This window comes from Otolemur garnettii, unplaced genomic scaffold (assembly GCF_000181295.1).
Source record: "Otolemur garnettii isolate 467f Iridium unplaced genomic scaffold, OtoGar3 scaffold00019, whole genome shotgun sequence".
NCBI lineage: Eukaryota > Metazoa > Chordata > Mammalia > Primates > Galagidae > Otolemur > Otolemur garnettii.
The window spans coordinates 1485060-1501016 of record NW_003852414.1 but is presented as its reverse complement, the minus strand read 5'-3'; the positions used below and the strand labels follow the sequence as shown (position 1 = coordinate 1501016).

General features: G+C 44.7%; 1 protein-coding gene across 1 annotated transcript in view; it reads left to right on the top strand.

Annotated features, from left to right (window-relative positions):
- Positions 1 to 15957, top strand: part of CCNY (cyclin Y) — a 200691-nt gene that overhangs the window by 144095 nt on the left and 40639 nt on the right. Inside the window, exon 3 of the mRNA XM_003786708.3 lies at positions 2013 to 2047. Coding sequence (XP_003786756.1) covers positions 2013 to 2047 — 35 coding nt within the window. The remainder of the gene's footprint in view (positions 1 to 2012; positions 2048 to 15957) is intronic.

Below are 15957 nucleotides of genomic sequence, written 5' to 3'. Positions count from 1 at the left end.
ATAGGTGTGCCTGTGTGGGAAAGCCTCTCAGGTTGCAGAGGCCCCCTCAGGAGGGCTGTTTACAAAACCCTACAGGGAAGGGGCACCTGCTCCGGGGGGGGCTGGGAGCCCTAACTTTCAGATTCAGTAGGCCCCAACCTTCTGAAGGAAACAGAACAGTATGTAGGTGTTCATTTATATAAAAGCAGTGAATGCCTAAGAGATTCTGCAATAGATTTGGGTGACTTCCCCTTCTGTGTTTTGTCACATCCTAGTAAACCTTTGTTTTTTACCACTCTGATGGCAGCCAGTTGGAGTTGGTGGAATGGTCGGATTTCTCCCCAGGTTGATCCTCGTAGGCGATGTAAAGAATAGCATAGCATACGTTTTAACAGTGTTCCCGTTTGTATATTGTGGGTTTTGTCATTGTTTCAAAGCTCTCTTGGTAAACCTTTCAGTGAAAACTGCTGAGGGGTATATCTTTCAGCCCACTCTTCTATGTCTGAATAATTCTTAGTTTTCTCAATAGTTCCCATGTAAGAAGCTCTGCTATTTCTTGGGACATGGATGTCTGTCATCTGCTGGAGGCAGGGGCTGTTCTGAGCTGTCAGGGTGATTTTTTCCTTTTGTTCTGGTCCACACGAGGACGCTCGCGTGGAGTCAGGTCCGAGTAATCCTGCCACTCTTCTCCCTGTGTAGCAAACCCAGTCCAGCACTGCCAGCAGTGCCCTAGTGCTCTGCTGGTCTGGCCTTAGGCATGGCCGGGGCCCCAACCTCTCTGCCTGTGGCACTTGCCTTTTGTCCTGTGGCAGGAGCAGGCTAGTAGCACCTGCTTACAGACCCATCTGATGGCTTGGTATAGGCACCTTCTACCCATCAGTCTCTCTTAATGGCACCCAGCAGTTGCCTCAGACTAATGTTTACTCTTGTATTTCAGGTATCTTTGAGATAGCAATGGGGAAAGCAGATGTCCCAGAGAGGGTAGGTCTTCTGTGGAACAGAGAAATGCTTCCCTGTGGATCTAAGAACAGCAAACCAGCCTCAGGAAAATAATTCCCAAGGTGCTCCAGTAGATCAGCTGGTGGGCTTTTGACATCTGTAGGGATCTGTTTTGGGAGTGGACTGCAGGGAAAACCCTCTTCGGATGATAAGCCAGATTTGCATACTGCCTTTTAGGTGCCCGATGCAGCATTATTGATTTCCTATGATGTCATCTCCTGGAAGGAAACCTATTCTTTATGTTGTCTACAGAAATTAATAAATGTGTCACACCCACAAAATAGAGTCTTCAGGAAAGAAAATGCAGAATTTAATTGTACTAGGTTGTTACAGTCTCCTTGGGTTCCCTGATACCCTTTTCCCTCTCTCAGGCTGGGCGCCATGGGGCCGGGCTGCTCAGTGCAGGCCGCTCCTGGAGACAGCAGTGTGAGACACAACCTCCGTAGATAGCCCAGTAGCAATGAGCTCTGTCGGCCTCCCTGGGTACATGGCAGGGAGCTGCTCCAAGATGTTCCAGGGGCCTCATGGACAAACACCCAAATAGTTTAGGCCACTACCCAGCCCAAAAAGCAGCTTATTTCTGTGATAAGTAACACTTCTGTGCACATCTTCCTGTATCTCAGTGCTATTATGTTTGTACTTCCCCTGTATACTGTGAACATTTATGGGTCTAACTAGGTTCAAAGTAGTTTTATTATTTGTTAATCATATTAAAGTAATGGGTGCATGTGCATTTTTGAGATTTACTAATTAATCTTTTACTCAGTTAATGGAATCGGTTACCTCTTAATTGCTTTCAGCTGCAGTTATTTTGTTGGGTGCTGTTGTTTAAGTGGATGTATATTTCCCCACTGTTAGCCAACAGTCGAATCTGCATTCGTGCAGGTCCCCTATTCTTAGATTTGGTAAATAAACAACTGGGAACACTGGTTGGTGGAAGGATGGGACCATGACACAGAGGCCCGTCCTCAGCAACCTGCCAGGGGTTGGCACGCAGGCGTGTAACATTTCTGTTGCATCTTTTGTTTTCACAGTGAGAGAAAAACGCAAGAGTCTCTTCATTAACCATGTAAGTGAAGCTGTCTCCCTGTGTTTTCATGATGACTGTGCAGTGTAAAGAGCTTAAATAACTGTGTCTGTGATGGATGAAAATGGTTCGTGTGTTCTGTCGATACTTGGAAGAAAGTGAAGAACGTTGCAATGTATTTCCATGTCGTTTGGTTTATTATTGGACAGACACCACTTTGGTATTTATCCAGGGTCCCAAATGTTTCCCCAGAAGCCCCAGGCTGCTGCTGTTCGTGGGAGGATGTGCGTGAACAATGCCACAACAAGCCCCCCCGCCGGTGGTCCTGATGGCCGCTTCTTCTTAATTTCTAATCCTTTCCTTCCTCTCCCTTCACCTGAAATTACTTTTTTCTTGTATCTTAGTTCCATTTCAGTGAACACATGTTGGTTCCCATGAGGCTGTCTGCCTCCACACTCTCCCCTCCCCAGTTGTTGTCTGTGGGTCCAGTAGCGACGGCTTGTTCTTTTGTTGCTCTAAGAAAGAGGATAAACTTAATAACACTTGAATTTTAAAAGGAGTTTTAAAAATTCACATGTGGTCAGTTTGGCCTCGCTGAGCTGTCTCTCCTGCCCTGGGCCAGGTGTGAGGTGCTCCATTGAGTGACTTTCTTCTTCTTCCTTGAGCTCAGGTGTAGCTCCAGCCCCCACTCTGAACCCCACAGCAAACCCTGCCACTGGGCAGGTTACAGCCACCCCTCCTTCTCTTTCTAAATACATGGCCCTTTAGGAAAGAAAACGATCTCCAAGAGGCATGGAATAATGAAGAAGGCACATTTTCAAAATAAGTATGCTATAAATCCTCATATACTGAAAATAGGAATAATGTATTTGACCATACAAAGGTCTTTCTCAGAATTTTTAGACTGCTTATGAATATTTCTGATCTTAAAAGTACTTGGCCCTAAAGCTGTATATTGTATTCCTTGCACTTTGAAAATTTGGACAAATGCAGCTGGTAATAGATTTGTAAGTGGAGCCCACACACTCGAGGGGCACCAGGCTCAGCCCGTAGAAGACTGGCGATGTCTCTGGTCAGTGTTGGTATCTACATGCATATACAGTTTTTGTAGAGATCAGAGGGTTTATAGTTTTTATCGGATTCTTAGAACAATCCATGATTTCTCCCCTGACTGCTTTATTTGAAGCATCAGTCTAAAGCATCTGTGCAATTTCAGTTATGAGGAAAATATGAAAATGGCCATGTTTTCTTTTTTTTGAAGGCAGCGTATACCTGGATATGGAAACTTGAGTGACTGGAACTAACTGCCTAAATCCTTGCTTCCGTTCCTTTGCCTTCCGGGTGCCCTTGAACATTTTCCCTCTCGTTACACATATGCCAGGGAGCTTGCAGGGGAGAGGGAAGAGCCGCAGCCGCAGCCGCAGCCAAGCCGTCTTCCCTGCCTGTCGCAGCTCCGTTGAAGGCGTGTTAAACAGAGGGGCATAGGAGTTGGATTGTCCCTGCCACTCTGTTCTGACCATGGCTGAGAAGGGCTGTGCCCTCAGAGCCCCAACCTGCACAGCGGTTTCTACGTGTTCCCCACTTAACCTCACACTCTGTGTCCTGCAAAGTCCTGACACATGCCACATGTGGAGTACACATCTGTGGGACCTGCCACATGGATTAGAATGGCAGGCCGTGTCTAATAACGGCCCAACCTTTAAACCTCTGTAAAATGTCATCTTCTCACCCGAACAGTTAAATCACAGTTGTTGATATCTACTCAGATGCACCTGTTCTTATGTAAAAGCCATCTCCGCACTAAGTGTCTCATGGAACAGATGACCCTGTAACAAACAGCATGACCCTCCAAACTGTGCCAGACCTAGCTGTAAACGAGCGCATCAGTCCTGCCCATGCTGGGAAAAGCTGCTGGAGCGTGCCAGTCCCACCAGCTGAAATCTAATTTGAGTAAATTACCTGCAGACTCATTTAGGCTAATAAATCAACTGCGCCTCTCAGGTTTTGAGACTTGGGTGTAATAAGTTTGAACAGTGGAGGAAGGACAAGGAATGATAATAATTAGTGTCTGTTAAGTGCTTTAGAATGTGTGTACCAAGCTCTGTTCTAATTGGTGTAATGGACCTGCTCAGGCAGTTAGCACAGTAGACATGCTGGGTAGGAACAACTTAGCATTCCTGCTTTGCAGATGAGGAAACCGAGGCACAAAGAAGGTAGCCAGGTAGACAGTCGAGCCCAGGTGAGGAGCAGGTAGTCTGGCTGTGAGGCCCCTCTTAGCTCCTTCTGTGTGCTCCTCAGCTAGTGACATCAGGTTCCGAGCAGCGGAGGTTAGAGATGGCATTTATAGGGCAGTTTCTGTAGGACAGTCTGTGGGACTGATTTCTGAATATCAATCTCAATTTGTTGAACTCTGGAATGATAGTTATTCTTTGCCCTTGTATATAAGACTCTTGGAGATGTTTCTGTAATTTTCCTTCAAGTTTCTGAAGAAACTACTTTGTACCTGTTGCTGAAGTAATCTACAAAGAGATTGTTACTTAGAAATGAAAGCAGTGGATGTAGATAAGGCATCTCAGGGAGGTGGGTGGGGGGTGGCTAACTCTACCCTTAGGCCAATACTAACTGCAGGGGAAGTAACCCCTCCAGATGCAGAAAAGTAAAGATTTCCTGGCTCCCAGCACAGGACACATAGTAGCAAGTGAAAAGAGTAAACTTTGACCCGGAAAAAGGGGCAGTAGAGAATGGAACCCAGGCTAGAAAAAGAGATAGGCCTTTAACTGGCTAGGGTGGTCTAGAGCAACTTGAAGGATTACGTGAAGGGAGGCTGCTTGGCACAGAATTATTACAGGTTTTAAAACTTGAAGCCGTTTGAGAATAAGGATGGGAGTTTCAATAGCATGTTAAATCAGGGCGAATTATAAAGATTAATATTCTAATCAGCACCTATATTCTAGATGTAATTAGAATTAATAGTTGTAGGATAATTTAATACATATGAAAGAAAGATACGCAGGTATTTTTTAAAAGGCATATATAAAGGGCTTTATTTAAAGTTTGTACTTTATTTAAAATTTGCTGAGGTTTTGGTTTTGCTTTTTTTTTTTTTTTAAAGGTTAGCTGCTTTAATGAATCTTTTAATTAAATTGTGACATCTCTGATTATAGATTGTGGGTGACTTTGTATGTGGCTGGAGTTCAGAATCACTCTTGAAACTTAGGGAAAACTCATGTTTTTTACTTTAGCCTAATTTTTCTGTGACTTCCGCTTGCCACTTGGTGACGGCATACCTGATTGATCCAAAAAAAGAAATAAATGTTAAGAAAAAATGGCCAAGCTGTCTTTCCTTACAACTGTTTATTGTAGAAGCACTTTGAAATGAGAAAGCTGAACTGGGGATACTAGTGATACTGATGTCATTCTCAGGCAAAAAAAAATCAAAGGATTTGTCTCAACATCGAGGCTGGTGGTAGTTCTGGAAACTGTGAGAAAGTAATGCAACTAGAGAATGCTTCATCATTTAAGCAAGAGTCACATTGTTAGCCAGGCATGGCACCAAAAGAACTTAGTTCAAGTCCTGTCACTACTACCTGTTAATTAGGTGATCTTGGAAAAATCTTAAAGTCTTGATTTTCTTATCTCCTAAAAATGGGTCATAATTCGAGGCCTACTGGACATAGTAATGAAGGGACGGTGATTTGAGACCTAATTACAGCACTGCACTGTATAAAATATGTTGGTGCTGTTATTGCCCATTGGAGTTTAAGTAAATTCTATTTACTTTTCCAAATTGGTTATCAAAACTTGATGGAACTCTTTCTAGTATTTTGAGTATGATAAAACTTTTTCATAATTATTTAGACAAGGAGTATATTCTGTTCAGTTCCTTTTGGGAATACTGACTTAAATGGTTTTTGCTCCTCTTAAACAGTTCTATTTTGAATTGATTTATGCCTTTTAACTTTGAATGAGATAGAAATAGGATTCCTTGTAAATTGGGATCTATTCTCTATAAGCCATAAAAGTCAAGGAATGAAGTAAGCTAGATTCAGGCACTGAAATTTAAACAGCTTTAACCTTACTTTTGCTTTTGGGAGATGTGCCACCCCTGCCCCTTTTCTTTCTGCAGTCTCCAGAAATGTTAGTAGTACACACACACGCATGCTAGTACTGCTGAGAGCTTCGTGTGGGGTGGCAACCCTGAGCACGTGGTTCCCGTGTGTGGAAGCCTTTCTTACCCTGTCCTCTTTCCTCCCTCACCCTCTTCCTTCCGTCACTTTCCAACTTGTTAAGAGGCACAAAGGAAGTAGCACATGTTCAGTGTAATGGTCTAGACCAGTGGTTCCCAACCTTCCGAATGTCATGACCCTTTAATACAGTTCCTCATGTTGGGGGTCACCAACATGTATTAAAAGGGTCGTGGCATTAGGAAGGTTGAGAACCCTATCCATACAGATGCAGGGCAGCTAACAGGTGGCATTAGATTCCTCATGCCTTCGTGGAAGGTCACTTTGCCAGCTAACGTTGCCCCTGTAAGACGCACAAGTGAAGGGGTCCCTAAGCTGAGTTCAGGATTGATCCTGAAACCTCCTGGGAGTTGCTGTGTTTAAAGTTGCGTCTCAGATACGCTGTTAGGGTCTCACCCCTGTATAAACCAGCACACGTTCTTGACTGCTGCCTGGTTCTCACGTGGCTCAGACCCCGCTGCCTGGGGAGAAAGGAGCTGTTCTCTGGTTACCTTGGCCTGAGGGTAGACGACAGGGCCCCGGGGCTCTTCACTGTGCACTTCACAGCTCTCTTAACCTCCTCAGTTTTCAGCTTTCTCATCTCATCCAGGGACTTTAGGAGTAGAGATGGGAAGAGAAGAAGGGAAGTCTGTGAAGGAGCCAATGGTGTTTGCAGCAGGGACTTCGTCGGAAAAGCCCTTTAAGAAGATTAGAGTCGGTTTCCCTTAGCCTTGAAGAGGAGCCTCCCACTGTAGCATCTGTGTTGTCTGTTCTGTGACTTTCCATATACTGATGTTTTTAGCTTTTATTTTGAAAAATTCCAAATTTAGAAAATAGTTGTAATAATAATACAGAAAGTTCTCCTATACCTTTTACCCAGATTCACCAGTTTTAAACTAGTGTTCTGTCATTTTCTCTGCATCCTCAATCTTTATCTTATTTTTTTCTGAATTGAGAGTAGGTTGTCTCCATCCTGCCTTTGCCCAAGGCTCTTCTCTGTGTAACCACAGTATTGTTATTAAAATCAAGAATTTAACATTGGTACAGTTCTTTAGGATGAACTTTCCACACTGCGGTTGTGCCGGGGAGCCCATCACGTCCTCCACAGCACGCTTTTCTCTGCTGCCAGTTTCAGTCCAGGACGACACTTGGCTTCTGGTTGTCAAGGCCCCTGAAGTCCCGTAGCCTGGAGCGGATCCTCATCCTTTCTTGGTCTTGCATGATGTTGGCATTGTTGAGAATATGTGGCCAGTTGTTATTTTAACAGAACATTTCTCGTTTGGGATTTGTCTGAAGGATTCAGTTCAGCACGCACAGCCTGAGTGTGTTATAGAAAGCTTCTTTGCTCCCTTTTGAGGGTATCAAATCAGGATGCACACAACATCCTTCTGACCCTCGTTGGTGTTAGAGATTTGATCCCTAGGCAAGATACTGTCTGGATTCTCCACTGCGTATTTACTGGTTTTCCCTTTGCAAGGGATAGGCCCTCCTTGGGTAGACCATGCAAGTACCCTGCTCTTTATCCCCACCCCAGAGTTAATGTCTGTTGATCATGCTTGCCTGGGCCAGTCTTTATTGTTTTGGTTACAAATGGTAATTTTTGGCTCAGTGCCTGTGGCTCAAGAGGCTAAGGTGCCAGCCACATACACCTAAGATGGTGGGTTCGAATCCAGCCCAGGCCCGCCAAACAACAATGATGGGTGCAACCAAAAAATAGCCGGCTGCAACAAAAAATAGCCGGGTGTTGTGGCGGACGCCTGGTCCCAGATACTTGGGAGGCAGAGGCAGGAGACTCACTTGAGCCCAGGATTTGGAGGTTGCTGTGAGCTGTGCTGCCACTGCACTCTACCCAGGGGGACAGCTTGAGGCTCTGTCTCAAAGAAAAAAAAAAAAACAAATGGTAACCCTACCACTTTCTCCACATGTCTGTTGGCATTCTGCTTAAGGGAGAGCCTTCTCTCTCCATCTCGTTGTCTCTCTGTCCATCCGTCCGTCTATCCATCCATCTTCAGTATAGACTCAGAGATTTTTGAGGGTTTTTTCCAATGACATATAGTTCATTCCTGTCCTTAAGTATTTGGATGCTCACATTGTCTAGATTTGGATTGTGGCAATCTTTCCAGGCTGGCTCTGTGTTGTAGGGTGGTTCTTTGTTCTTGTGACAATCGCTTGCCCCCCTTTTTGAGCACCCCTTTGCTTTTTGGTACAGTAAGATATCCCTGGTTCAATTTGTACCTCCCCTGCCTCAACCTTGAAATCGCCTTTCTCCAGGGAACCAGATTCCTTTTAGTGGCAAGTAGTGGACAAGCAGTGTTAGGAGCCAGTGCATGGGCTCCATGTCTGCTCATTGCTGCTGGGGTGCGACTGCCTCTAGGCCAGTCAGCAGGCATCGTTAGGAAACCCATTCAGAAATCATGAATTCATATTAAAACCTTAAACTTTCAGTTCCATTCTAAACCTAGGGCTTTTTTTTTTGTTTTTAATTTACTTTGGTCTTTGACTAGTTTTTCCTTATGAAAAACTTCCTTAGGAAAAAAACTAGCTTTAATTGATATGTAATTTACATATTATAAAATTCACTCTCTTGAAGGTTTTTAGTGTAACTAGAGTTGTAGTCTTTACTACAGTCAGTTTTGGAACATATTCCTCACCCCACAAGAAACCTCATACCCAGTGGCAGTCGTTCCCTCCACTCCTGCAGCCCCTGGCCTTCCGTCTGTCCCTGTGGCACCATCCGTTCTGGACAGTGCATACACTTAGACTCACATAGTAAGGGCCCTTTGGTGATAGGCTTCTTTCACTTACCATGATGTTTCTAAGGTTCATCAATGTTGTAGCGTGTATCGGAGCCTCATTCTTTCTTATGGCCGCATAATATTCCACTTACGGGGACACCACATTTTGCTTACCTCTTCATCGATGGATGGACAGGACACTTGGGCTGCCCCTTTTGGCTGTCATGGATTGCGTGCTGTGACCCTTACTGTACGAGTGTTTGTGTGGGCAGGCACATGTTTGCATTTCCCTTGGGGCATATACCTAGGAGGAGAATTACTAGGTCACAGAATACAATAACTACATTTTATACTCTCGGGGCTTGCCAACTGTTTTTCAAAGTAGCTGGTCTTAGGTTTTTAATATTTTACTTGTTCATGATTCTATAAATAAGATTTCTTAACTCTGATTAGCAATAAGATATTTTTTTCAAAGCCCGTTCTTAATTTTTCTTTACTTCCTTTGGTTTTTAATTTTATTAAACTTTTCCCAAGCGAAGAAATGACTTATTGGAACCAGTAAAATTTTGACTAATATAACTATTTTTTTAGAAAAATGTGGAGATGTGTTACTCAAGAACAAGATGGTGTAGCAAGGACACTTTATCAGGAGTCAAGTGGCCTGGATTCTGACTCTTTGGATACTTCCCTGCCATGCAATACCAAAGTGTGGTGCCACTTGGTAGAGTGCTTAGTTAAGTCACCTTCACAGAGGAGTGATGCCACTCGCCTGGCCTGTCTCACTGGATAGTTACCAGTGGCAGTGGGAATGGCCTTGTGCAAAGACTTGGCATATTTAAATTTCTACAGCTATTTACTAATAAGAAGTAAAGAGTGAGCACTGGCAGAGTAGGAAAAATACTTGAATTTCTTACATTCCAGGGTAAGTCTAACCCATTTTTGAGTCTTTTTATAGAGTAAATTAAAAGGTTTGAAACCTCTGCTTGAGTAAACATCCATCTGACCTTACCCTCAGCATTCTAGAATAAGCTTATTTCTTATTCCAGCCTACCTGAAATCCACAGCTAGGAATATATATGCACTTTGCATTCAAAACCTAAAGTAATAGTAGAAATTTATTATTTCGGGAAGTGAGCCTTCTTTTCTTTTACAGCTATAGAAGGAACTCAGGCAGTAATAAAGCCTGTGCTAGTTGCTGTGCAGAAGCTCCCTGAGAGAGTGTGTGGCTGAGCGTCCCTGCCCACAGCCTCTCTCCTCACAGGGGCCAGACTGAAGAGTTGTTCGTCTGGACTTTGCCTTAGAGCCAGAACTATTTTAAAAAGTACTTTTCACCAGAGAGTCAATGCAGGGCGCCATAAAGAAGCCAAGATTTGAGCTGGGGTTGAAGTAAATTATGAATGTCATGATTTTAAAGAATTCTACCTCAAAATTAGCATTATTCTAGTTTTTGTTCTTGAGATCTACAGTTGGGGTTTTTTTTCCTGCTTTCATGGAGAGTGATTTTATGTACTTGCTTAATCCCATGGCTATTTGCCTTTTCTGCCTTTTAGCCGTTCCTCGCAATAAAAAACGGATCCTGCTAAAGCTGTTCATTCTTTCTTTCCTTTCCATGGAATATTGGTTTGTGAGCATCTGGAGGCCAGAGAGAGGGGTTTTTCTTTGGTTTTTATCTCTGTATCTCTGTGGCCCCTGGCGTATTGGGAAGATGATGAGGGTGCTTTCCTGACTTCTGCGTGTGGGGCTCTCCTGACAGTGAACACACCTGCCCTATCATGTAAGTGCTCAGAATTCCGCAGAATGTTTGGAGTTCAGCCTGTATTAGCCCTGTGAATCAGGAAGAGATACATTTGCAAACTGAGTATTCTTGGTGGTTTCCTGGAGACTGCGTGGCAGCGGTGTTCAGCAGGGGGCAGGTTGCCAGCCAGCAGCCCAGCCTTTCTCCACGCCCCTTGCACTTGCCCTGTGAAGTTGTGCACATGGCAGGCCTTCAGTTAACTCATCGTGAAGGAATGCTAGTGCAAGCTTCTTTCTCTGCCCACAGGAAGCTGCAGTCTTGCCTTCTCTGCTAAGGTCACAGTTAGCACGCCTTGGAATTAATATTGGAAAAAATTGCAGGGCTCAGTGCCTGTAGCTCAGCAGCTAGAGTACCAGCCACATACACCAGAGCTGGCGGGTTTGAATTCAGCCCAGCTTGCCAAACAATAATGACAACTATAACCAAAAAATAGCCGGGCATTGTGGTGGGGGCCTGTAGTCCCAGCTACTTGGGAGGCTGAGGCAGGAGAATCGCTTAAGCCCAAGAGTTGGAGGTTGCTGTGAGCTGTGACGTTTTGGCACTCTCCCAAGGGTGACATAGTGAGACTCTATCTCAAAAAAAAAAAAAAGAAGAAGAAGAAGAAAAGAAAAGGAAAAAAGGAAAGAAAAGAAAAAATTTACTGGGCTCTCATTTTTAGAGATTTTATTTACATCACTTTTTCAAAAACAAATGTTACCTCTTCTTTCCTCTAATAATAAATATTACCTCACAGTTGTGGTTTTTTTTGAAACAGAGTCTCACTTAGTCACCCTTGGTGGAGTGCTGTGTCATCATAGCTCACAGCGATCTCAAACTCTTGCTGAAGTGATCCTCTTGCCTCATCCTCCCAAGCAGCTGGGACTACAGGTGTCTGCCACAACCCCTGGCTAATTTTTAGAGATGAGGTCTTGCTCTGGCTCAGGCTGGTCTCAAACCTGTGAGCTCAGGCGGTCCACCCACCTCGACCTCCCAAGTGCTAGGATTACAGGTGTGAGCCACCATGCCTGGCTACCTCACAGTTTTTAATGCTAGGTTTTTATTCAATCCCACCAAACTCTAAGAAGAAGTAGGACAGTTTTATCCAGTCATTGCAGACAGGAAGTTAAAGCACAGAGACTGTCAATGTATTTAGTGATTTAGTACTTACTGAGCACATCTGTGCCAAGCGTGTTACAGGTGTTACTCCGTACAAGGAGGACAGTCTTGTCCAGTCATTGCAGACGGGAAGTTAAACACAGAGACTCTCAGTGTTGTTAGTGACTTACTATTTATCAAGCACGTTTATGTGCTCAGCACTCCACAAGTATTACTCCTCACAGCACCGCAATGAGTGGTAGATTCTGCTGTCTGTATTTTATGGATAAAATCATTGAAGCTTAGAGAGGTTAAGCCTAAGGTGATAGACTTATAAATTATAATTTATTGCCCAAACTGGACACTTGTGCATGTGAAAGAGGTTGCTATTATTGGTTATTCCATGACAATAGGGGCAAGCTAGGTCTGTCCTCAGCAAGCCAGGACTTGTGATTATCCTCCATAAGTAGCTGGCCCAACTACACTCAGCTGATCAGCAGCAGAGCTGTGCCTGAGGGTTAGGCCTCTGCCCCCCCCACACTCCATCCATCCTCACCTATCAAGGGCATCTTGACCCTCTGATCAATAGCTCCTGTGTTCTGCCAGCCCTGCCCTACTTCAGCATTTCACTGCCCACTGGCACAAGCCCCTGCCATGACCTCCCATTTGCTAGCCTCTCACCATATGACATACTCCTTTCTGCCATGCCATGGCACTGCCATCGTGGAGCTAGACTTCCCGAGGCTGGTGGCAGTGGTGTGAGCACTCTGGTCCCAAGGATGGAGCTGCTTACCATCTGATTCAAGTGTGTGTTATCTCAGTGTATACCTCGGAGACACCTGCAGTCTGACCCTTGAAAATGGCAGTACAGTGTGGTGGGTGCTGTGAAGGGTGAACATGGGTCCAGAGCCTGTGGGACAGGTGTCTGGCCCCAACAGGTCTAGTGGCAGAAGGCATCCTGGAGGAGGACTGCCAGCAGTGCTGCAGGGTCAGTGGAGTCAGGGAAGGAAAGGAAAGGCCTTTGGTGCGTTACACACCCAGGAGTGGGAGAACCCCAGGGAGGAAGGCTGGACCCGGAGTTGGACAGATGGGGCTCTAAGCTCTGGCGTCTTAGATTTGGAGACGTTGCTGCATTTCTCTGACCTCCATTGACTTACCTGTAGAATAGGGACTCTACCTGCTTTGCAGAGTATATTTGTGAGCTGTAAACAAGTACATGGAGAGTAACTCAGAATGTGTGGGCCAGGTGTGATGGCGAGTGGTGGTTGTTCTTGTCACCTTTGAATTATGTCTTAAGTGCAGGGTACATGGAAGGAGAAAGGGAGCAGTGAACCTGGAGAGATGGAGATGATGGATGTCCCCAGTGGAGAACCTCTGAGTCATACAGGCTGGGAGGTGACATGATCTCATTTGCTTTGTAGAAGGATGACAGTAGTATCAGAGGAAGAATGTTTAGGAAAGGGATGAGCCTGGAGGCAGGGCGATGACTGCAGTAACACAGATGAGAATTCCTGGCAGCTGTTCATATACGGGCTAATGGCTAGAGGCACATAGAGGAAAGGGTGATGTTGAAATACCTGGCCATAGAATCAGTAGCACTTGATGTAAGGGGACCAAAGAAGGCAAGACAGAAGATTTGACAATGTTTTATAATTTCTGATTTTAAGCCATGGCTGTTGATCAGAGAAACAAATAGTTTGGCATTTGAAGTGCTCATGGGGAACATCCAGTTAGAGAAGTTGACCACACAGTGGTAAGTTCAGAAGAGAAGTTGGGGTCAGAGAGGAGAGATTGGTCCTCATCAGTGATCAGAAGGAATTTGAATTACTAGGAGTGGTTGAGAATCCCCAGGGAAAGAGTGTCAAGAAAGAAAAGGAAGTCACGTCACATCGAAGGAAGTTTAGAGAAGCAGAGTCTCCAGAAGGGGCTGAGACTGAATGGCCAGAAAGGTAGGGGACGCTAGGAGGACCCCAGGGAGAAAGACTGTCAGGTCAAATGCCAGAGTAACTGAGGACTGAGAAGTACAGCAGACTTGGAGTGCTTTGCGAATGGGGAGGGGTGTGAAGTAGGAGTCAGTTTAGAAAGCAGGCCTGGTGGGAGAAGGTTAAGGCTTCCCTTCCAGGGGAGGGGAGGGATGACCACCTCCTCTCTTGCCAGGGAGGAAAAAGCAAGAAGGTGAGTGGCCACTGCCTATGGCCTCTGGTGTCTCTGTGACAAAAAAGAAAAGGTGCTCTCCTTATGCAGGGTGAGGTGACGGGGTGGGCCTGAGAAGATGGGAGCGCACTTTGTGTGTGCACGCACTCAAACTTGTGTGTCTGTGTGTCTTCCTAGCTGAGAGGCATCAGCAGTGGAGTTATCTAAGGAGACAATCTCATTATTTGGGACGAATCACAACTCTTTAAAATCATCTTCAATATATAGTCTAGCAATTTGTGTGTGTTAGTGCACCTTGAGGTAGGTCACAGAGGGTTTTATACCATAAACATTATGTGAATAGCTGTTTAGATGATCTTGTTTCTGTCAAGCTCTAAGATTCAGTTATTCTATATATTTATAACTTAGTTTGTAAAAATGTATTTCAAAGATTTACATTTTATTTTGTTAGAAATAATTGAATAATTGGGCTTCTTACTCATCCAACTGTTCTCTGCCCCCCCGCCCCGTACCCAGAGTTTGGGGTTGCCTCTGTAGTGTCTGCTCTCTCACCAAGACACCTGTTACTTTGGGACAATCTTTCTGGGCTGCCTATGATGTTAAGCCCGTTCTTCCCAAGTAAAGCATTGTCTTAGACATTTTTTTCATATTCTAAAATGTTACAGATATTAGGCATAAAGAGCATTTCTATCACTTTTTGACATGTTTGATGCCTTTGTTACTTAATTAGCACTGATGTGTAGTGTTTCCTGCATGCTAGCCCTGCTCAAAGCACTTAGAAATAGTCATTTCTGTCCTCCTTATAATGACCCCATGAGACAGGGTCTGTCATTTTCATCTCTGTTTTACATATAAGGAAACTGAGGGGTAGAGAGGGAAGGCTAAGGAACTTGCCCAGATCCCAAGGCTGGTGTTGGCCGAGTCAGGATTTGTAGCTCCAACATTTGTCTGCTTAGCCACTGTGCTGAGTGCACAACATTGCTGTGTGGCTTATTAGCAAAGATGGAGACCTAAGATGGTGTCTGTCTGTCTCTCCCCCTCCCCCGGCCCCCTTTCTCTCTCTCTCTCTCTCTCACACACACACACACACACACATGCTATGCCCACGTGCAAAAGCATACCACTTTTTCTTGGAGCAACTAAATCAGTATTTTGGCTAATAACTCAGAATTTTCCAGCACATAGGTGTTTATCAGAAGTCACTAATTAGAATTCACTTTCCTGTGGACATACACAGTGCTTCTTCAGTGCTTTCAGAGGCACTGTGGAGGTTTGAAGCTGTCTCCATCCCAGGACACCATCAGCTGTTGGGTGTTGCTGCACGGCGGAAGGTGTCTGTCGAAGCTTCTTCCCCCTGCCACACCCTGAGAGGAGCAGTTCAAAACAAAAGCCGAAACAGAGAACCAGCGCCAGGGCAAGGAGACTTTCTCTTGGAAAGATTCTAGTTATTTCATCTTTTTAGTGACATGAGGTGTCAGTTGAAAAGAAGTTTACATTTAATGAATCTTCTAGTCCTGACAGTCAACAGATGACCTAATGATCAGATGGTATTTGGAGCCCTGAGATACCCTAAAATTAAAATCCTTATAACCGAATACTTTTTATTCTGTTTGGAAATTGTTAAATAGTTTGAAAGCTTGAGCGTGTGGCCCCTGGAAGATGAAAGCCCTTGGCCCCTCTACCCTTAGTTTTGGGATGCTTGGGATGACAGCTGGGGCCGTTTCCAGGCCAGGACCAGTGCAGCTGGTCTTGAGTTAACCCTCTGACCAGGGACACCAAAGCACGTCATTGCTCTCCTCTCCCTGACTTCATGGCTTGTATTTTCTTAGGAAAATCACTTGCTCTCTGCAAGTCTCATTACATTTTAACCTGGCAGGAACTGTGTCAGAGGAAATACTTGAAACCCCACAAGAAATAGGAATGATATTTTACTGCCCTTTTCCTTCACTGTTAGGATTATTAAAGTTATCC